This window comes from Zingiber officinale, chromosome 11A (assembly GCF_018446385.1).
Source record: "Zingiber officinale cultivar Zhangliang chromosome 11A, Zo_v1.1, whole genome shotgun sequence".
NCBI lineage: Eukaryota > Viridiplantae > Streptophyta > Magnoliopsida > Zingiberales > Zingiberaceae > Zingiber > Zingiber officinale.
This window is the reverse complement of record NC_056006.1, coordinates 87,173,423-87,196,935: the sequence shown is the minus strand read 5'-3', so window position 1 is coordinate 87,196,935 and position 23,513 is coordinate 87,173,423. Positions and strand designations below refer to the sequence as shown.

The 23,513-nt window shown below is 39.3% G+C and overlaps 2 protein-coding genes across 2 annotated transcripts; one reads left to right on the top strand and one right to left on the bottom strand.

Annotated features, from left to right (window-relative positions):
- Positions 1-16,828: 16,828 nt before the first annotated feature.
- LOC122031034 (F-box protein At1g55000-like) lies at positions 16,829-21,674 on the top strand. Its single transcript, XM_042590083.1, has 2 exons — positions 16,829-17,260; positions 21,285-21,674. The coding sequence occupies exons 1-2, from the start codon at positions 16,829-16,831 to the stop codon at positions 21,672-21,674; spliced, it is 822 nt and encodes a 273-aa protein (XP_042446017.1).
- A 115-nt stretch (positions 21,675-21,789) lies between these two features.
- On the bottom strand, positions 21,790-23,354 carry LOC122031035 (uncharacterized protein C24B11.05-like). The gene is made up of 8 exons (XM_042590084.1): positions 23,269-23,354; positions 23,130-23,195; positions 22,959-23,056; positions 22,827-22,864; positions 22,673-22,760; positions 22,381-22,593; positions 22,207-22,272; positions 21,790-22,133 (listed from the first exon to the last, which is right to left on the bottom strand). The coding sequence occupies exons 1-8, from the start codon at positions 23,309-23,311 to the stop codon at positions 21,969-21,971; spliced, it is 777 nt and encodes a 258-aa protein (XP_042446018.1). The 5' UTR covers positions 23,312-23,354; the 3' UTR covers positions 21,790-21,968.
- Positions 23,355-23,513: the final 159 nt, after the last annotated feature.

The following is a 23,513-nucleotide window of genomic DNA, read 5'->3' as shown; positions in this document are numbered from 1 at the left end:
GCTTGAAACAATGATGATTTGTTGAGTTGTGAGTTAATCAGAAGTTGCTTATCTGAGAACAGGTTAAGCACGCCTGAGTTGTCTCTCCTTGTGAAGCTTATTATTAGGATGGCATAAATTCTGTATTAGCGTTATTTTAGTTTGGAATACCATTAAAAACACATTAGAAATACATTATGAAAAATTATGAGTTCATAAGATGAAAAATATTTTTATTGGTACAATGTATTTTCAATAGAGTTCAAAAATAAATTTATGAGAGCTTGGATCATACCATTATGAAGATATATGAATTCAAAGTTCAAATCTTAGGGAGTGAACCCTTAGAATATAAAAAGTCCAAGAAAATCAAGGATGATCGAATGCTTGGTAGAAATTAGGCCTTAAATATAGAAGGGTGATAAATAATTTATTCATTTCACTTATTTCAGAAGAAGAAAAGGAAAAAAAACATAGAGATTAATTTCAAGTATTAAGTTTCACAAATAAGATATGAAGATTGACTTCATAATTGGAATTGCAAAAAACGATTTCTTTTTATCCAAAAGGAGATCTACAAAAAAATTATGGAAAACATCAACGTATGCTGATCGGTCTAGAACAGGTTAAGATTGGTTCAAAAACAAATCCTAGGGGAGTGAACCCCTGGGTGGTGAAAAGTTCAAGCAAGTCAAAGGTAATTGGATGTTTGATGGTAATTAGGCCCGGAATAGGTCAAGCGCGAGCTCAAAAATAATTTCATGAGTACTCAGACCCAAAGTAAATAATATAATATCATTATAGAGATATGTAAATTTTTTAGTCCTAAAAAGTAGTATCAGAACCATGGTCGCTTGATAGCAAAAATCAGATCAATTAACATAAAGAAGTTTTCTACTTTTTACCGAAATCAGTATGGGGATCAAAACTCACAAAAAAAAAAATCTTTGATTGCTATAAAACTTTACATGGTGAAGGAAATCGATCTGGGGATCAAAACTCACAAAAATTGGATATTAGAGATGGAAACATTTTATGAGTTTTTGCGAAAATTGGTATGGAGAGCCTCAGGTCGACCAGTGAAAGATTTTGGTGTTGAGGCACCCCATATGGATAATACATATTCTAGTTGATCAAGTCTAATTTTAATTATTTTGTTTTGAAGCAAAGATATCCACGGAGGTTTGTTCATCCTATTCAGATATTCACAACCAAGAGATATTGGATTCTCTTTCGAATATGCCCTGATATGAGAAGGAAGGCTGGCTCACAATCAAATAGGACCAAAAGGAGAAGGATGGCTCACAATCGGTCACTTGATAACAAAAATCGGAGCAATTGGAGATAGATAAATTTTCTAATTTTTACGAAAATCAGTATGAGAATCAAAACTCACAAAAAAAAATCTCTAATTGCTATGAAACTTTGCATGTTGAAGGAACTTGATCTAGGGATCAAAACTCACAAAAATCAGAGCAATTAGAGATAGAAATTTTTTTAAAGTTTTTGTGGAAATCAGTATGGGGAGTCTTAGGTCGACTGGAGAAAGATTTTGGTGTTGCGACTCCCTATATGGGTAATGCATATTCCAGCTAATTGAGTCTAATTCTAATTGTTTTGTTCTGAAGCAAAGATATCACTGAGGCTGGTTCATCCTATTCAGATATTCATGACCAAGAGGTACTAGATTCTCTTTCGGATAGGCCCTGAAAGGAGAAGGAAGGCTGGAATGCTAATAGACGTCTATATATTCTCTAATTCACCCGCCTTGATTTGTTTTGAAAATGTTCAGCGCCAAAGTCAGTGAATGGGTAAATCGTCAATCCCTAAAATGAACTATGTAATGTATTTTATCTATTGGGGTATAGGTACTGGTGAAATCTTAAGATTTTGAGTCTACTAAGATATTGAAAGTCTAAGTTTATTGATATACCGAGACTCTGAGTTTGTTAAGATATCAAAACTTTGAGTCTATTGAGATATTGAGAACTTAAGTATGCTAAAATACTGAAACTTTGAGTCTGCTGAGATACTAATATTGGACCGGTTAAGTTGGCTGGAGAGGGTTGAGTCACCTAAAACACTAAAATAAACTCCTTTCTCATCTTTCGACTCAGATTAGCAAAGCAATTAAAATAAAAATAACAACTTAAAGAAAATAAGTAAAAGGCCCATAATTACTTGATTACTGTTAGAGTATATACTAAAAGTCTAGCTTTTTGTAAACATTTATTTTGAAATAAAAGAATCACATTGGTCAAATGTCTACATTTATATGCTAAGTGTAGTTGTTCAATTAATTTATATTATAAATAACATGGTGTGTGGTGTCACACACAGAAGATCATGTTATTAGTTCTTTATAAATTATAAACAGTTGCTCACGACTAAGATGGATAGGAACAAACCATTGGAATAGTCGTAGTGTAATTTGGTATTGGTTTATCTTGACTATAAAATTACACTAGTAATATTATTTATAGTGTGTGTTGTTGATTATAGAAGGGAACTGTGTCCTAGGAATCTAGGTTGATGATGTCCCCAAGAGGAGCGCATAAGGATTGTTATGTAAATCCTGTAGGTGGACTTAGTCTGACATGACGATAAGGTTGAGTGGTACTACTCTTGGAGCTAGATATTAATTAAGTGAGTTATCAGTAACTCATTTAATTAGTGGACATTCTGTATCTTAAATATAGGGAGATTAACACACTCATGATAAGAAGGATCCCATATAGTAATATGAAATTGGTGCGGTAGTTCAATAATAACTTTTTAGTGGTATGAGTTATTATTGATGAACTCGAGTTGGGTGTTCGGGGCGAACATGGGAAGCTCAAGTTCATCGGGAGACCAAAACCAATACCTCCTCTCGGTCTCTGTCGTAGCCTCTTATTTATAAAGTCTTATACCCACCCATACCCATCTTCTTACACATCCTAAGATGGCCGGCCAAGCCAAGCTTGGAGCCCAAGCAAGGGTCGGCCAAGATAAGGCTTGGATGGGTTGAAGTGTGGTCGGCCTAGCTTGAACCCAAGCTTAGGTGGCCGACCATAATAAAATTAAAAGGATTTTATTTTTTTTTAAATCTTTCCTTATGTGGAAGTCATGATTTAAAAGAGAATTTTAAAATTAAATCTTTCCTTTTTTAGTTTCTACAAAAGATTAAGAAAAAAGTTTGATATATTTCTTTATTTGTAGATTAAAAGAAAGATTTTAATTTTGGAGAAAACTTTCCTTATTGTAATCATCCACATGTTTTAATAAAGAGATTTTAATTTATAAAAGTTTCCTTTTATAACCAAGGAATTTTTGAAGAGAAATTTTTATTTTAAAAATTTCCGGAAACAAATTAGGAAGTTTTAATTTTGTGTTTAAAACTTTCCTTATTTAGAGGAAATGGTGGTGGCCGACCATTAATAGAAGAAAAGTAATTTTTTTTATCAATTAAATTTTCCTTTCAATGGCAAGGAAAATAAGGAAGTTTATTAAAACTTTCCTTATTTGCCAAGACCAAGGAATATAAAAGAGAGGATAGAGGTGCCTCACCTCACAACAACAATATATTTTCTATTATTCCTCTCTTCCTTGGTGGTGGCCGGCCCTCTCTTCTTCCTCTTCCCCTATTCTTCTTCTTAAGTGGTCGGCGACATTATCTTCTTGGAGAGATCTTGGTGGCCGGATTTTGCTTGGAGAAAAAGAAGAGATAGGAGGCATTATTTCCTAACATCCCTTGGAGCTTGGTTGGTGACAAAAGTTCTTCATCTCTAGAAGACTCTTGGTGGCCGAAACTTGCAAGAAGAAGAAGGAAGCTTAGGTGGATTCTCGTCTAGAAGATTCTAAACAGGATCCATGTTCGAAGAACATGTTGATAATTGTGACTTAATAAAGTACATATTAAAAGTATTTTCAAAAATAATATTTTGGGCATCGACGGTGGTTGATTATAAAATGTCAAAAGGATTCCAAGTAAATTAAGAGTGACTGAATGCTTAGTAGAAATTAGATTCAGAGCAGGTTAATGGTGAGTCCAAAAATAACTTTATGAGAATTTAGATTTAAAGTGAATAATATCATACTATTATAGAGATATATAAATTCTTTTAGTTTTAATAAGTGGTATCAAAGGCATGATTCAGATCGAGTCATTTAGGTTGAATTTATAAGATGAAATATATCTATATTGGTATGAAACTTTTTGTATAAAGCTTAAAAATAAATTTATGAAGGTTTAAACCCAAAGTGAATAATATTATATTATTGTAAATATATGTGAATTCATAGTCCAAATCTTAGGGAGTGAATCCTGAGAGTGAAAAGTCTAAGTAAATCAAGGGTAATTGGTTGCTTGGTGGAAATTAGGTTTGAAGCAGGTCAAGGGTAGATGGTTGGGCGGAAATCAAGCTCAAAACAGATCAAAAGTGAGTCCAAAAATAAATTTACGAAGACTCAGATCTAAAGTGGACAATATTATATCATTATGGATATATATGAATTATTTTAATAAGTGGTATCAGAGATATGATCTAGATTGAAGCATATGAGTGGAATAGTGACATTGGATGAAAGAGATGTGGACTCTCAAACTCGTGAATTCTAAGTGAAAAGTTCATACAAGTCAAAGAGTTTGGCAAAAATTTTGAGGAGTAATCTCTAGGTGATAAAAAGTAAGTAAATTAAAAGTGATGAGATATTTGAAGGGACTTAGAAAATATGTTAATAATTCATGAACCCTTTCTAATATAATCCAAAAATAAATTAACAAGAATTTAAGTTCAAAATCGATAATATCGTAACATTAATGTTACGGAGATATATAAATTCTTTTCATATGTCTAATCGAATTTGGCCAAACTTGTTTAACACTGATTTAACAGCACAAATTTGCTATGACTTTCAAATGAAATTAAATGATTTAATAGCACTGATTTAATTGCAAAATTGGTTGGGAGGTGCCTTTCAAAAAAAAAAAACTATTTTTTAAATTTAATAATTCTGAAAAAGGTCTTCGTTAGATTCTAAGCTTAATTAATTAAATATTTGACTACAAATATAATTATAACTAACGAAGGAGAAGTAATTATATAGTTTTTAATGTAGAAAATGTTGAGAATTAAATTTTATTTTAAGATAATAAAAGTTGTTGATAAAAGTTTATGAATATAGAATGATAAGGTGATAATTATTGATGAGAGTTTGTGATAGGATAGAATTTGATGAGGTGTCATTATAAGGATAAGATAGAATTAAAAAAAAAATCTAGATTATTAGTGTTCATCCAATAAACCTATGTACATTTTTCATGAATGAAGATAAGTGGAGTATTTTGTTTTTATTCTCCTTCTCTTCCACATAAAGATTTTCCTCCTCTTCTACAATTTTTCTTCTCCCATAATTTTTTTAAAACAAAATTGTATCAGAGCCATGTTGATGTTTCCTATCTCTCGTCTTGCTGATTTGAAATATGACAATTAGAGTATCCAAATGAGTATTTTACTGGAGAGTGAAGGCTTGTGGGATATTGTTGAAAGAGGCTATAAAGCGCCTCAAGAAGGAGTCAACCAAACGGAGGCACAAAGGACGACAATGGCGGAACAAAAGAGAAAAGATAAGAAAGCTCTTTTCTTTATCTATAAAGCTCTTGATGAAGCTATTTTTGAGAAAGTTGCCAAAGATACAACTTCCAAAAAGGCATAGGAGATCTTACAAGTAGCATACAAAGGTGATGAAAGAGCAAAAGTATTCGCCTTTAAATCCTGAGAGAGGAATTTGAATCGTTGGAGATGAAAGAGTCTAAAAGTATATCAGACTACTTTACAAGGGTATTAGTTATTGTTAACCAATTGAGAAGAAATGGCGATGACATTGAAGATAGTCGCGTCGTAGAGAAAATTCTATGATCGTTGGAGCTAAGGTATGACTATGTAGTTGCGACCATAGAAGAATCAAAAGATGTGAGAGAAATGAAGGTGCAAGAACTATTAAACTCTCTACAAGCTCATGAAGCAAGAATACAAAGAAGATGGAGAGAGCCTATGGAGTAGGCTCTACAAACCAAGCTCACGATTATTGACTAGAAAGAAGAGTCAAAGACTGAAGGTTCGTAAGAAAACGGCGATATCCGTGGTGACTTCCGTGGACGTGGCCGAGGTAGAGGCCGTGGCAGGGGCTTTGCTAAGGTCGAGGAAGAAGTAAAGACAACAATCAAGGTAGAGACCAAAGGTGTGACAAAAGAAATGTAAGATGTTATACTTGCAACAAATTTAGACATTATGCATCGGAATGCCGCTTTAACAATGTGCAAGGGAATGCTAATTACACATCAAAAGAAGACAATGACAATGATGTAGTTTCGCTAGCAAGAAAGGATGAAGATTCCACAAACAAGAATTTGTGGTACTTAGACTCCGGGGCAAGCAATCATATGTGCGGGCATAAAGATATGTTTGCTGAGTTGGATGAAATGGTGAATGGACAAGTCTCGTTTGGAGATGCGTCCAAAATCCAAGTAAGAGGCGTTGGTAAGATTCTTATCAAACTTAGATGGAGCTCACACATACATCACTAATGTTTATTATGTGCCCGACATGAAAACTAATATTATTAGTCTTGGACAATTGCTTGAGAAATGTTTTAATATGCAACTAAAAGATGGTAGTTTTCGTTTGAGAAAGCAAAACAAACTTATTGCTCATATTCCTGTGTTTAAAAATAGGATGTTTTCTCTCGATATTAAGCATGTTACTACAAAATGTTTAAGTGCAGACATAAAGAATAGTACATGGCTATGACACATGAGGTACGGACATGTGAACTTCATAGCTCTAAAGCTTCTCTCAAGCAAAGGAATGATGAATGATCTTCCTCATATTAATACCCAAGATGATATTTGTGAAGGGTGTGTTCTGTTAGGACCAAAAGTAGCTAGAGGGGGGGTGAATAGCTCATCGCGTTCGCTCGGTGCTCGTTCCTTCAAAGATGTGCAGCGGAAATACAAAGAAACAATCACACAACGCTAACACGGTTGGTTTACTTGGTATCCACCTCACAAGAGATGACTAATCCAAGGATCCACACCAACACACACACCCTCCTCTATGAATAACACTCCTTTATGGTAACTACCAAAGGCGGAGAAGCCCTACAACCCTCTCAATACAAGAAGAAGAAAGGGAAATACAAGATAAGCAAAAGCTTACAAGATATGCAATAAAAACCTTAACCCTAACTTCTTCCTCTTGCAATAGATCCGCCTCTTGACTTGGAGAACTTCCAAGATCCTTTAAGAACTGGTGATCTCGAGCTTGGAGAGAGCTGTGGAGGAGCTGGTGAAGATCTGAGTTGAATCGGTGAAGAGATGCTGAAGGAATTGCACGTCAACAGCTATAAACGACGCCAACGGTCGAATCCCAATCGATTGGATTGCTCCCAATCGATCGGGGAGGCTTTGGATCGATCCACGGATCGATTGAGGCCTCTGGACAAAATGCAGATCGATCCACGGATCGATCCGGCGCTTATCGCGCGACGGCGTCCCAATCGATCCAGCGATCGATTGGGACCTGGATCGATCCACGGATCGATCCGGAGGGCGAGGACTCACCGGATCGATCGGCGGATCGATCCGGATCTTCTGGATCGATCCATCGATCCGAACTCTGATCGATCCACGGATCAATCCAAACCTGCTGAATCAATCCACGGATCAATCCAAACCTGCTGGATCAATCCACGGATCAATCCAAACCTTGGTTTTTGTCCAAAACCAAGTCTAAAGCCCCCTAAACCAACATCTAGTCAACCATGACTTGTTGGTACATAAGACCTAGCATCCGGTCACCCTTGACCGGCTAGGACTCTCTCACCAAGTGTCTGGTCAATCTCTTTGACCCACTTGGACTTTTCTCTTCTTGCCAAGTATCCGGTCAGTCCCTCTGACCTACTTGGACTTTTCTTTCTCGTGCCAAGTATCCGGTCAATCCCTTTAACCTACTTGGACTCTCACCAGATGTCTGGTCAACCTTGACCCATTTGGATTTCTCTTGCCTGGCTTCACTCACCAGGACTTTCCCAATTGCCTAGCTTCACTCACTAGGTCTTTCACCTGGCTTCACTCACCAGGATTTTCCTCCTGCCTAGCTTCACTCACTTGGACTTCCCAGTCAAGTATCCGGTCATCTTTGACCTACTTGACTCTTCTTCAATCAACCTTACATTGTCAAACATCGAAACTCAAACCAAGACTCAAGCTTGGTCAACCAGGTCAACCTTGACCTGAGGGATGTTGCACCAACAATCTCCCCCTTTTTGATGTTTGACAATACCAACACTATCACTTACAATACCACATGTAAGTTAGGCTAATCCCATAGCTTAAACCTTCTTCATGCCACTAGGTAATGAATACATAAGTTAAGCCCTTCATTCTCCCCCTAAGAGGGCAAACTCCCTCTAGGTAATGAAAGCCTAACTTACTCCCTTTCATTCTCCCCCTATGACACACATTAAACCATCTTTGAGCACACATCAACCCGTGCCTCAATTTTGGGCACTCTTCAACAAATGCCCCATTGTTGAAAACTCTCCCCCTGAAGAGTTGTCCATCGTTGTTCACAACTTCACTCGTTGTGACCAACACGATAATGAAGGTCCCATACCCTTCATTAACCTTAACCCTACATTCTCCCCCAATGTAGGCAAATGCCCATCCTTGAGCATTATCCACTTGAAGCCACTTGAACAATGAGGATATCCACTCCCCATTAAAGTTCAAACGCTCAACCTTGAGCATGTTCTTAACGGAAGGTTAACCACCTTCCAAGGTTCATGAAAAATAATTTTTATGTCTTTAAAGAGTCCCTCCCCCTAAAGACATGGTGGTAACTTCTGTCATTGCACCAACAATGACTTGGAATCCCCAAAACTTTAGGAAACCCAAATTTAGAAGTTTTAAGGTTCAAATATTCAAAATTTGAAACAAACCTCAACCTAAACTTCAACTTAGCCTTCCTTAACCAATCCATCCTTGTTTTCCACACGAAAACACCCTTTTTATGTATACAAATGTATGTTCAGGGGTTTAGAATGGTTACCTAGACTAAAATAGGTTTAGAGTGCTGAAATCAGGCATTCCCAGCCAAAATCAGCAACTTGGATCGATTGGAGTTGGGTTCCAATCGATTGAACCTTTCTGAATCGATCCACTGATCGATTCAGACTTCCTGGATCGATCGGCTGATCGATCCAGCGAGCTTCTACTCGCGGGAGACTTGCCTTCTGAATCGATCCACGGATCGATTCAGGCACTCCAATCGATCCATGGATCGATCGGAGCTCTGATAGTAGCTGAATTTCAAAATCAGCCAACTTCAGAAACCCCTAGAAAATTCTACAAAAATCCAAAAATCATGAAATTTCGTGTAGGCATTATTTAGGGCATATACTATCAAGGAAAAATAGTTTTCTATGAAAATACTTCATATTTTCAAAAATTGACACAAACTTGAGAACTTGCAAAAACTTTAGTGTTTTCTTCAAGTTTGTGTCTAACTATTCAATGGTGATTACTATCAAAAGATAGCCTTCACCAAGGTTTTCCAAAATTATTTTAAAAACATTTTCAAAACTAATATCCCACCATGTTCCTTGGGCTTAATGCACATGACTTGTACATTAGCTTTCCCAATGATGAGAAAACACATAACTATGTGTTTTGATGAACTTAAAACTCAAGGAAATGCACTAACTCAGCATGTTGAGTTTTGTTCGTCTTCCTAACATCTCACTTGTATCTATTGTGCATAAAACACATACAAGTCATCTTATAGGTCTTTGTGAGATGTTAATTTTGGTTTTGCTCTAACCTAGGGTTCATGCATATTTATCTAGTCATCTTGTGGATATTGACCATCCACCTAGGATGTCATTTGGTATGCCACTTGATGATAACTGCCATTTGTCCTTAATTTTAAGGAAATAACATAATGCATGATAATGTTATGACATACATCAAAAAGAAATAATTTTCAGAAGAAAATTTCCTATAACTACATGATGTATGTATGTCATGACATGTTATTTTTGAGTTTTTCATAATAAGTCATGAATGCACAAATAAAACATGATGTCATGGCATATAATGGGCAACCAAACATGGCAAGATTTTGCATAATTAAAATATACCTAGATTATCTATCTAAATATCCTTAACCCTTAGCTAATCCTAAAGCATAAACCCTAGATTGCCCAATTTCCTTAGGAAAATGTCAAAACCCAACTTGACATTTCTTTAATCTCTTGATTTGTTTATGCCACTTAAAAATTAAGCATATCCTCAAATGTTGGCATATTCCATTTTTCCTTAAGAGTAAAAACGTAAATCAAGGCCCAGATTGCCTTAAATTTCTAAGAGAATACCAAAATCCCAACTTGGTATTTCTCTAGGTTCTCTCAATTTATGCCATTTAAGATAAAATTAATTTTTCCACCATTTGGCACATTTTACTCTTCCAAAGAGTAAATGATAATTCCATTTCATTTTCAAAGGTTAACAAAAACCTTGAAAATGCTCCTTGAGTGTCAATTTCTTCAAAGTTAGGTTAACTACCCTTCTTCTTAGAGTTGACACTCTCTAACCCATCTATGGGGTAGAGAAGATGCTCCTAGGAACCCAACACCTATTGGTGCTCCTTGGATGCTCTAGGTACTCACTAGGGATAACTTCCCTAGATACCTTCCTAATGACCTTGTTGGGCTTCTTAGAAGCCTTGGTCACATTTTCTAGGTCAACTCTAGGGATAGCCTCCCTTGTGACCTTGTTAGTGACTTTCTTAGACTTCTTAGAAGTCTTAGTCACATTTTTCGCAAAAATACTCTTAGGGATAACTTCCCTAGTATTCTTGTCTTGACCACTGGACCTAGGGTTTGTTCCATAACTATATGGAACTCTATGGTACGAGGGCACATCCTTCTTAGCCTTTGGTTTGTATCCCAACCCTCTATGGCCATTGGATGGCTTTGATTTTCCTAGCCCTAGGTATTTCTCATTTTGCCCTTGTAGGATATTTTCCATCCTCTTTAGGGTCTTTTCCATTTTATCAAGTCTTGACCTCAAGACTTGATTTTCTATCATTAAATCCTTAGGTTTTGGTCCATGAGCATTTTTGTTCTTGGGCATGTATCTATTATCCTTAGTGTTCCCGCCCAAGTGTCTATTTACCTTCCTAACCTTAGGTTGGGTAGTTTTGGCATGTAGGGCCACATGCTTTTCCTTAAAGCCCTCATGCTTTCTATTCTTATGGTAAATTACATTAAAATGATAAAAATTAGAAATATCATGCTTTTTATCATAATGTAAAGGAGTAGGCTCAATAAATGTTACCTTCTTCTTTACCTTGGAGGCTCCCCCTTGACTAATGCCTCCTTGAGCCTTGACCATCTTCTTCCCATTGAGGCATTGACTCCGGTAATACCTCTTTTGATTGCAAGAGAAGCATATGATATGCTCCTTGCTCTTCTTTGTTCCGGGAATGGTCTCCTTTGGCTTCACCTTGCCCTTTTGTGCCACTTGGCCCTTCTTCTTGGCCAAGTTGGGACACTTGCTCTTGTAGTGTCCATTTTCCCTACACTCAAAACATATTATATGATTTTTATTTTTAATTGAAACATTTATACCTTTGTGTGTAGGGGTGACATCTTTTCCTTTGGATCCGGAGGTAGAAGCTTCCTCTTGATCGGACCTTGATTCTCCTCCATTTGGATTTTCTTGACTTGTAGAGGTAGTTGCTTCTTCCTCCTCTTCTTCTCTCGACCCGGATGTAGAAGCTTCTCCTTCTTCTTGATCCGGCGTCACCAAGGATTGCTCCCCCTCAATCCTAGAGGTGGAGGCTTCATCATCTTGAATATGAAACAAGGAGTATGCTCCCTCCTTGTTCCCTCCGGTGCATTCCCTTGAGGATGAAGCTTCTTGGATTTCCTCTTCTTCGGAGGTTGAGCATCTCTCAACCTCGGAGTCCTCCTCTTGGTCTTGCTCCAAAGAGTCACCCTCTCTGGATTCTTTTTGCTCTTGTACAGTGGAGGGGATCTCTTCATGAAGCTTGGCCAATTTGCTCCATAGTTCCTTTGCATCTTCAAATTCTCCAATTTTGCAAAGGATGGTGCTTGGTAATAAGTTGACCAAGAGCTTGGTCACTTTGTCATTGGCCTCGCACCTTTGGACTTGCTCTTGGCTCCACTTGCTCCTCTTGAAAACTTTGCCCTTTGAATTTCTTGGAGCCTCGAAGCCTTCCATTAGAGCAAACCATTGCTCTATCTCCATCATAAGGAAATTTTTGATTCTTGATTTCCAAGAATCAAAACTCATGGAAGTGTATGGTGGAGCCACCCTTGTGTCAAATCCAAGTCCATCTTGGAATTGCATCTTGAAGTTGAGCTTGATAAAGTCTTGAACTTGAAGAATTTGCTCCAACTTCTTCACCCTCTAGCTTTTCTTGTTATACTTGACCCTTCCGGCGATGATTCCGGTGAAGAGCGGCCTCGTTCTGATACCACTTGTTAGGACCAAAAGTAGCTAGAGGGGGGTGAATAGCTCGTCGCGTTCGCTCGGTGCTCGTTCCTTCAAAGATGTGCAGTGGAAATACAAAGAAACAATCACACAACGCTAACACGGTTGGTTTACTTGGTATCCACCTCACAAGAGATGACTAATCCAAGGATCTACACCAACACACACACCCTCCTCTATGAATAACACTCCTTTATGGTAACTACCAAAGGCAGAAAAGCCCTACAACCCTCTCAATACAAGAAGAAGAAAGGGAAATACAAGATAAGCAAAAGCTTACAAGATATGCAATAAAAACCTTAACCCTAACTTCTTCCTCTTGCAATAGATCCGCCTCTTGACTTGGAGAACTTCCAAGATCCTTCAAGAACTGGTGATCTCGAGCTTGGAGAGAGCTGTGGAGGAGCTGGTGAAGATCTGAGTTGAATCGGTGAAGAGATGCTGAAGGAATTGCACGTCAGCAGCATCATGCGCAGCGGTCGAATCCCAATCGATTGGATTGCTCCCAATCGATCGGGAGGCTTTGGATCGATCCACGGATCGATTGAGCCCTCTGGATAAAATGCGGATCGATCCACGGATCGATCCGGCGCTTATCGCGCCGGCGTCCCAATCGATCCAGCGATCGATTAGGACCTCTGGATCGATCCACGGATCGATCCAGAGGGTTCGCGAGGACTCACCGGATCGATCGGCGGATCGATCCGGATCTTCTGGATCGATCAGCGATCCAGATCTGCTGGATCGATCCACAGATCAATCCAAACCTGCTGGATCAATCCACGGATCAATCCAAACCTGCTGGATCAATCCACGGATCAATCCAAACCTTGATTTTTGTCCAAAACCAAGTCTAAAGCCCCCTAAACCAACATCTAGTCAACCATGACTTGTTGGTACATAAGACCTAGCATCCGGTCACCCTTGACCAGCTAGGACTCTCTCACAAAGTGTCTGGTCAATCCCTTTGACCCAACTGGACTTTTCTCTTCTTGCCAAGTATCCGGTCAGTCCCTCTGACCTACTTGGACTTTTCTTCCTCGTGCCAAGTATCCGGTCAATCCCTTTAACCTACTTGGACTCTCACCAGATGTCTGGTCAACCTTGACCCATTTGGATTTCTCTTGCCTGGCTTCACTCACCAGGACTTTCCCAATTGCCTAGCTTCACTCACTAGGTCTTTCACCTGGCTTCACTCACCAGGATTTTCCTCCTGCCTAGCTTCACTCACTAGGACTTCCCAGTCAAGTATCCGGTCATCTTTGACCTACTTGACTCTTCTTCAATCAACCTTACATTGTCAAACATTGAAACTCAAACCAAGACTCAAGCTTGGTCAACCAGGTCAACCTTGACCTGAGGGATGTTGCACCAACATGTTCTTGGCAAACACCCAAGAGTAAGTTTTCCGAATGAATCACACAATCGAGCTAAGAAGCCTCTTGAACTCATTCATACAGACATATGTGGGGCCAATCACTCCGACCTCCTTTTGAGGTTGTCGATATTTTTTAACCTTTATTGATGATTTCAGTAGAAAAATTTGGGTCTATCTTTTGATGAATAAAGACGATGCTTTTGAGAAGTTGAAGGAATTCAAAGGATTAGTAGAAAATAAATTTGGCTATACTATCAAGGCAATGCGGTTAGTTCGTGGTGGTGAATTTACCTTAAAAGAATTTGAAAAATTTTGCAAAAATTATGGCATCTGGAGATCTTTAACCGCACATTATTCCCCTCAACAAAATGGAGTTGCTGAAAGGAAGAACCGAACTATTCTTGACATGGTTCGAAGTATGCTAAAAACAAAAGAAGTGCCTAAAGAATTTTGGACCGAAGCCATAAACTGTGCGGTGTATTTGCTAAATAGATCTCCTACAAGGAATCTAGAAGGAATTACACCTCAAGAAGCATTTCTTAATGACTATGAAGAAGTATTAACAAAAGGCCGATATTGGCTATGAAGAAGTATTTGCTCCCGTTGCTCGAATGGAGACTATAAGGTTGATAATCTCTTTAGCCGCTCAATTAAAGTGACAAATATTTCAGTTTGATGTCAAATTGACATTTCTTAATGGCTACTTAGAAGAAGAAGTTTATGTTGAACAATCGACTGGCTACATCAAGAGGGGGCAAGAAAGAAAGGTGTTGAAATTGAAAAAAGCTCTCTATGGCTTGAAGCAAGCACTGAGAACATGAAATTCAAATATTGATGCATACTTCAAAGAAAATGACTTTATGCAATGCCCTTATGAGCATGCTCTTTATGTAAGAGCAGATAATGATAACATCTTATTGGTATCATTATATGTAGATGATCTAATCTTGACAGGAAGTTCACCTCAAATGATAAAACTTTTTAAGGAAGCTATGACAAAAGCATTTGATATGATCGATATAGGACTTATGTCCTACTTTATCTGATTAGAGGTGAAACAAGGAGTTGATGACATATTTATGACTCAAGAACAATAAGTAAAGGAGGCCCTCAAGAGATTTAGAATGGATGATTGTAATCCAATTAACACACCGGTGGACTGTGAAACAAAATTATCCAAGAGTGATGAAGGAAAGACGGTTGATGCCACACGTTTCAAAAGTTTGGTAGGAAGCTTACGGTACCTAACTTGCACTCGACCGGATATATTATATGGAGTCGGTCTTGTAAGTAGGTTGATGGAGGAGCCTAAAGAGACTCATTGGAAGGTGGCAAAGCGAATCCTTCGTTATATCCGAGGTACTCTGAATCACAGACTATTTTATTCTCACTCTAACAATTCTCAACTTGTTGGATATCCGTATAGTGATTGGGGTGGAGACTGTGATGACCGGAGAAGCACTTCCGACTTTGCATTCTTCGTTGGGGATATGATATTTTCTTAGATGTAAAAAAAATAACCTATTGTTACTCTTTCCACTTGTGAAGCAGAGTACATTGCGGTATCATCATGTGTTAGTCATGCTATATGGCTAAGAAGCTTGCTAAAGGAGATAAAATTTGAACAAAATGAAGTGACTCAAATTTGCATTGATAACAAATCGCCAATTGCATTGGGGAAGAATCCTGTATATCATCAAAGAAGTAAGCGTATTGATGTTTGTTTTCATTCTATTCGTGAACATGTGAAAAACAAAGATGTGGAACTAGTCTATATGAAGACTAAAGATCAAGTTGCTGACATCTTTACAAAGTCACTCAAATTTGAAGACTTCATCAAAATGCGATATTTGCTTGGAGTCAAAATCAAGTTTAAGAGGGGGTGTTGAGAATTAAATTTTATTTTAGAGATAAAAGTTTATAAAGATAGAATGATGAGGTGACAATTATTGATGAAAGTTTGTGATATGATAGAATTCGATTAGATGTCATGATAAGGATAAGAGTCTCGTGGAGATAGAATTTAAAAAAAATATAGATTATTAGTACTTATCCGATAAACCCTTTTTCATGAATAAAGTAAATGAAGTATTTTATTTTTATTATCCTCCTCTTTCACATAAAGTTTCTCCGGAATGAGTAGGGGTGTAATCGAGCCGAGCCGAGCCGAACTCTTGAATGTTTGAGCTTGACTCGTTTATAATCGAGCCGAGCTCGAGCTTTATTTAACGAAAATATTCATGGCTCACGAGCTTATTTGAGCTTTTATCGAGCCTAAACGAGCTTAATAAATATAAATCATAAATTTAAATATTCATTAAAAACTAAATCATATATTTAGAGAAAATTATAATAATATTATTAAAATTTATAATTTTATTCTAATAAATAAATTTAATATATTTGTCTATATTTTTCATAAGTAGAGTGTAAAATCTATAAATTTAATATCAAAACTATTATTTTTTTTATTTAAAAGTTGCTTAATGAGCTTAACGAATGTGTTCACGAGCTAACGAGCCGAATATTGCGAAGCTTGAACTTGATTTGTTTATTTTAACGAGCCTCATTAAACGAGCTCAAACGAGCTTTTATCGAATCGAGCTTTGAATAGCTTTCGAGCGGCTTGATTCATTTACACCCCTAGAAATAAGATCTCTGAATCATCTTTCTTGGTCCGCTCTTGGACCAAGAAAGGTGAATTAATAAGAGGTAATGACTCTCACATTAACAAATAAGAGTCATTATCTCCCATTAATACAAACGCTGGACCATATCCCTTCCGAGATTCTCCACCTCTTCCGCAATTTTTCTCGTACAATTTTTTTTTTAACAGAAAAACCCAACCGCAAGTCTAAAATCTGTCAGTCGTTCAGCTAACTCTTCTCGTAGGTTGGACTTCGACGGCCATGGGCTGCTGCGGAGACGATGACGGCGACCTTCTTGATCAACTTGTTCCGCCGGAGTCCGACACCCATACGTCTTTCGATCACAATTCCTCTCCTTCAGCCTCCTCTTTCGCCGAGGAGGTGGTGATCTCACCCATGAACTCCAACTTCGCCGCCCTCGTCTCCAAGGACCTCCTCCGGGCGATCCTCGAGCTCCTGCCGCCGCAAGATCTCGCTCGGTCGGCTTGCGTTTGCCGGTTGTGGCGCGCCGTGGCATCGGAGCGGGAGATGCGGGAGAAGGCATTCAGGTCGCCCTGGAAGGTGCGTCGGGTCCTCGGCGATCCGTCGTCCGCTCTCTTCTGGGGCCATTCCCGCCTCGACCGCTTCGCCATCTCCCACCGCCTCCGTCGGGGCGATACCGTTGCGGGACTCGCCCTCAGGTACTCTGTCCAGGTACTGTCTTCCTTGGGCGTTACTGTTGTCTTTGAGTAGAGAATTCTAGGTATCATCTTCACTGCATGAAATTGGCAGGGAAATTTCGTCCTTGTTTGGGTAGTGACGATAACCGTCTTTGGAGGTTGGAAAGAGCTGCGTTTTTTCCTTGCGATCGATGAATATATGATAAACGTCTTACTGTCTCCTTACTTGGTCTCAAACTCTCGTCTTTGCCCTTCAATTGGCGAATGCCATAACTCAACTTGGAAGCAAATATCTTGTAGAAGAAACTTCAAAAGATTTTGTACATAGAAGAGACACTTGAAGTGGATGATCCATATCTAAAGTTCTACTAGCGGTTTTAACCAGAAATTAGGATATGATTCTAAGAAATGTATTTGGGTAATTTGAGACATTATTGAAAATACTTAGATTCATAATAGTTAAAAAAAAAAAAAAGAAAGATCCGTATCTTCCATACTGAGGTACATGCTTGGGAAATCATTATTGGTGAAACATGCGGGTCATTCTCTAGGAAACAGGAATGCCTATGTTGTGATTAACACTGTTGCAATCTCTGTGAGAGAGAAAGGCCTAAGTTGAGTTCAACACTATAATTGTTTCTGGCTCAAGTTGAGACAGATTACAATATCGTTAGATTTCCTTAGAATTGCCTGCATGTCATTTGGGTAAATAAGTTGGATTTTTGTTCAGATAAACTCATATACTACGCCTGATCCTGTCTGGAAGCTGAGAAAACGAACCTGCCGGTGTGACGTGTCTGGAAGGTTGACCGCATCCCCATGACCCGGTCGATGATCTGTCCTCTACGTTGACCAGATCGTCAGAAGTCCTCCTCCGGTCAACTGTACCTGTATCCAGCGACCGGGTCGCCCCCGGTCTCTGGTACCTCGGTGCTCGAGGCGAATCCCACAGACATATAAATAACCGCATAATAATATAGCATAATTAACTGAATGCAGAAAAGGTACGAGAACGTACCCTGGCCCAGGGGGGCGCCCTCGGATGGATGGATGAGCTGGTCGAGCTAATGATCAAGTCGTCGTGGTCTCGGATCCGAAAAGCGACATGTAGGCCGAGACATAATGGCTCGTAGGCCGATACGCGGCACGCAGGCCGGATAACACAGATAGCTCGTAATCATAAGAGAGATGCACAGAGTAAAACCCAACGACTCAATGGCCGAAACAACCTCAGCTCGATGGCCGAACCCAATCTCGGCGCGATGGCCGGAATAACCCAAATAGTATTGAGCTGCGGCTATCTGGAAGGTGACGATATCCACTGAAGACAGCGGCAGTAGATGCGAGAGGGGGAGGCTGCGGCTGTGGCCGCGGGAAAAGGCAGCGGTGGCTGCCGGCGGCGGCTGTGGCCGCGGGGGAAGGCAGCGGTGGCTGCCGGCGGCGGCTGTGGCCGCGGGGGAAGGCAGCGGTGGCTGCCGGCGGAGGTGCGGCTTCGTCGGCGCCGGCGGCTTCGTCGGCGCCGGCGAAGAGCTGGAGAAGGAGAAAAAATCTCCTTGATGGCTGGCGGCGGCCCAAAATCACGAAACCCCCCTTTTTCTCTCTGCTGGCGGCGGCCTCTTCTTTCTCTCCCTCCTCTCTACCGCCGCCTCCCCCCCTCCTCTCAAACCCGAGCCTTTTTTTTCCTTTCAAAACCCTAGCTTCCCCCTAAAAGACCTAAATGCCCCTCTACTTTCTCCTATCTCCTTTTCTGCCCCTTACACAACCGGATCAACGCCCAAGATAGGAACATGCCCAAAAAAATTCAGCTGATAACAATAATACCTGTCAAAATGCACAAGAGGAGAAGGAAAAAATAGTCTTTTGATGTTCATCTACATCATTCTGATACATTTTGTCTGTCTTTGTGCATTATTTCATTCCAAAAGTCATTGTTGAGTTTTTAATGTATAAAACACTTATATGTAATTTTAGAGTAGTAATAAGTAATGATTCAGGACTGGATCCAACCCTGTGCATCATCACGAGCATTATTAAGACTAGGGGATTGGAGGTGGTAGATGAGCTTCTTTGGGAAAATCATAGTTCCAATTCTGTGTGACAGGTTTTGCTATTTTGTTGTATGCAAACTCAAATCGACTCAAATAAGTTATAACCGGATCATGTACAAAGGTGAAAGATTACCTCTTGACATCAATACAATTCAACTAATGGAATCAGTGGCTAAATGATTGAACCAAGCCTCTCGCTGAAGTAGTGCAACATGTATTTGTCTTCCAACAAAACAAGCCAACCTGCTCATGGCATAAGCACAAAGACTTTAGTTTATGACTCCACTCCCACAAATTGTGCACTTATTGGCCTTTGTGGCTTATCATGAATATGACTCCACCCTCATAAAATTATGCACTTATTGGCCTTTGTGGCTTATCATGGGCATGACTCCACTCACATAAATTGTGCACTTATTGGCCTTTGTGGCTTATCATGAGCATGACTCTGCATCCATAAAATTATGCACTTATTGGCCTTTGTGGCTTATCATGAGCATGACTTCGTTCATAAAATTATGCACTTATTGGCCTTTGTAGCTTATCATGAGCATGATTCTGCTGCTCCCATAAAATCATGCACTTACTGGAATTACACACAAACCTTACTTAAGGAAGCACTATGTGCCTTCTATCACCATGAAAGGCTGGCTGAGAAGACAATGAAGCGTAAACACAGAAGTTCATATTATTGAAAGAAAAATATTGCAACACACTACCATTGTGCAAGGTGTTCAAAGGTGGTCTTCAAAGGTAGAATATGTGCAATTTCAGTTTGAGAATGCAGTTTTGGACGAGTTTCATATTTTAACAATAACACACTCATACGTGAAACACTACCAGAATAAGCTTTTATCATATGGAACTTTATGCCAATTGAGTCACAGGAATCTGACATATTTTAAGTGAGTTTATGTGCCATATGAACTGAAGAGCAAAAAATGAATGAGCTTGGTTCAAAATAATATATACAAGTGAAACTACCTCCACTTTAGATGATGTGCCTAAGATTCTCAAAGGTAAAGTAGGCACTCCGTGATAAGTAATGAGGAATATATGTGTACAGATGGTAATTCCTTCTAGATGATAGTGGAACAACTAATATTTATCAAGATTATAACTAGTGACGCTAGTTTGTGGTTTGAAAAAGAGAGAAACTGTGACATAGTAATTTTACTCTTTTCTCATCTTAAACAATTTAGCAAATTTTTAATTCTAATTAGTTAATTCAGTTTGTATTATTACTTCCTAGTTTCATTGTTAGGCGTTAAGTTCACATTAACTATCATCAATTTTGTACCTTCATGTGGCAAATTCTTTTCTTCGCTGATTTTGAGATTCCCCTCTATTTGGCTTTTAATACTTGTGTATATGTATTATATAAAATTTATCATTTTTTTCTTTTTCTATGATAGATTTGATTTAATTTCTAGTATATTGGGATTAATTTTTTATTTCCTAATGGATTAAATTCACTTTTAGTTGGTTATATTTTTTAGCATTTTCTTTCAGATTTTCATAATTGTATCAAATCAAACTGAATTGTAATGGACTAATGGTTATTTTCATTACTTATACATATATATAAGAGCCATATCGTTTTGTATATGAATTGTAATGTACCGTATGATACGAATCATGAATCGTTTGATTATAACAACTATTATGAATTTCCTTTCGTAGTTTGGCCATTTCCAATCTGCCAAACTTCTTTGCATGAAAGTCTGAATTAATTAAATTCAAGTCGAAACCAGTTAGAAGATTTTCAGTCAGCTTGGGAGGATTGGTTTTAGATTCCAGTTATAATTTTAGTCAGCTTGCACAAATTTGTTTTCATTCCTCAATAGCGGATGGCTGAAAGGTATAAAATTACTGCAATGCTAGTGTTTGATTTCCTACTATTACTCACTGGTATCCTCTTCATAAAACTCGTCATGATATACTTGAACAATCTGATATTTAACAAGTTCCTCTGGGTTGGCCAATGAGATTGATAAATCTACTGCGTAGGTTATGGGCATCAAGCGGTTAAACAATATGATGAGTGACCATGGTATCTACTCAAGGGAGAGGCTACTGATCCCTGTTGTCAAACCAGAGCTGCTTCTTAATAGCACATGCTACGTTGAATTTGACGAACAGGCAAAAAGAGAAGTCGCAGTACTGTACCTGGAAGGTGGCCCAGATGAGAAAACAAACAATCTGACAAACAGGGCGGCATTCACTGAAAGAGGTAAAAGAAAAATACTCAACTCCTTACGACGCAGCATGCAAGTAGATGTGGAAACAGCGGAATTCTACCTTTCTTTTTCAAATGGTGATCCAAGGGCTGCCATGATGCACTTCAGCGAGGATCTTAGGTGGGAGCGCCAGAAGAGGGAACATTACTTATTCTCGTGAACAGGAATCAGAGTCTAAGCCTGGTTGTTTTATGAGTCTAGTTTGTCAGGGTGATTGTTCCTAACTTGGCAATTGTTTCTAGGAGTCGGTCGCTCTATTATCAATTCGTAAGTGCTGGATCCAAGTCATGCATCACTAATCAGACAATAATTATTCACTATACAACGTCGCAATTTGATGCTACATCCCGTCAGCAATGCATTATTTGATAGACATACGACACAGCAGCGACAGGATGCCTCTCGTTTTATGCAAGCAATCAAATGCGAGGCGAGTAGATAGTGGAGAGATAAACTAAGCCCCGATGGGAGTCGTGGGCCTCATGGATTCCAATTCTAATTCGCTTCTTGTCGTAGTGGTACCATCCTGCTTCTTCCAGATTTCTGGTATCATCTGCTTCAGCTCGGCGATGCTACCCAACAGGTAATCTACTGCCTGTGTCTTCACCCGCTTTCCGACCTTAATTTGATGGATCATTGATGTTAGTCATCATTTATTTATGTAAATGTAATTCCAGAGATATAGATGCTACCAAGGCTGTTCGAAGATCCAGAGCCTTCCCTGCATCGATGTTCCTCTCGCTGTCGTCCAGAAATAGCTGACAGAAACAGGATGGTGACGGTTTTGTTACGAATTCTAAGGTGCCAAGTAAATTCCCATGGAAAAAGAGGGAAGGCTTAAATTAGCGCAAGCTTGCTGTTTTTACCGTGCGACGGGGAGCGACGCCGGCGAGCCGCACGGCCATCTCCATGGCGGCCGCGGAGGGCTTGAGGATCACCGGCGACTTCGAACACCTGGTCGCGTCCTCGAATAGGTGCGGGTTCATCGTCTCGAAACAAATGATGCGTTGGAAGCAGTCCTCGATGCCCAATCTCTGCAGCACCCTCGTCGCGTGACGCCGGTCCGAGTTCGTGAACAGCTGCGTGCGCCACCAGAAAGAACAATCAATACCCACAATTTTGCCCTGATTATTACGAATTATAAAGTCGAGCACGCACGATCTTGCGCTGGGGAACGCTGAGGAGAAGCTCTCGCAGCGTCGCGTCAGGCTCGATGAGGTCGTAGGGCAATCTCCCATGAACGTAGCTGAAGCCACTCAACGAATTAAGTCGACAAAGACGAGAATCAAGCAAAATATATTTAGCTCCTCACCTGTGATACTCGTCGGGGTGAACGTCATAACCTTGAGCCTGAAATAATTTGAGAAAAACGAAAATGATTAATTAATTAATTAATCAGAATAATTGGTTTCATCGAAGAAGGTTTGGAGGGCATGTCCAATACTACGAGGCCTGCAAGGGAGCTGCCATGGGATTGGAAGAGCTCAGCACGGAGGGACGAGGCTTCCTCTGCTGATATCCCACATTTGCTAGCGAGGAACTCTGAGAATTAAAAAGATTTATTGAATGGATCAGTTGGATGAAAGGGAAAATTTTGATCGTGGCGGTGCAGTACCTTCTATGTTGTTTCTGCAAGCTCGTCCAATTCCAATCGCCGGAGAGTATAAAGTGTCATCAAGGTCTGTTAAGAAACAAATATTAGAAACATGGCGTGTGTTGCAAATGGAGGAGAATTGAGACGACGAGAGTTTTACCGAAGAGAAGGCAATTGAAGGGGGTTGCGTAGTCGAAGTCCATAACTCGAGAAGGAAGAAAAAGCTAAAGGGCAATAACAGAGGAGGGAAAGGCAGAGGCAAGCTCGATACTTATAGGCATCTTGGCGTGAAGACTGATGGCATCGAAATCGACAGGTTGGATTAAAAAAATATTAGGTGATGATAAGACGTTGGTTCGACTCGATTACCTGTCTCGATCCGTCCACCTCCCGCATTGCTGGATT

What these genes read in the sequence shown, in the direction of transcription:
- LOC122031034 (XM_042590083.1), top strand. Translation starts at nt 16,829, where the DNA reads ATGGGCTGCTGCGGAGACGATGACGGCGACCTTCTTGATCAACTTGTT. An exon ending in CCCTCAGGTACTCTGTCCAG is followed by an intron (nt 17,261 to 21,284) that starts GTACTGTCTTCC and finishes TCTACTGCGTAG; the next exon opens with GTTATGGGCATCAAGCGGTT.
- LOC122031035 (XM_042590084.1), bottom strand. Translation starts at nt 23,311, where the DNA reads ATGGACTTCGACTACGCAACCCCCTTCAATTGCCTTCTCTTCG. An exon ending in GCTCCCTTGCAGGCCTCGTA is followed by an intron (nt 22,865 to 22,958) that starts GTATTGGACATG and finishes AAATTATTTCAG; the next exon opens with GCTCAAGGTTATGACGTTCA. An exon ending in CACCCCGACGAGTATCACAG is followed by an intron (nt 22,761 to 22,826) that starts GTGAGGAGCTAA and finishes GAGTGGCTTCAG; the next exon opens with CTACGTTCATGGGAGATTGC.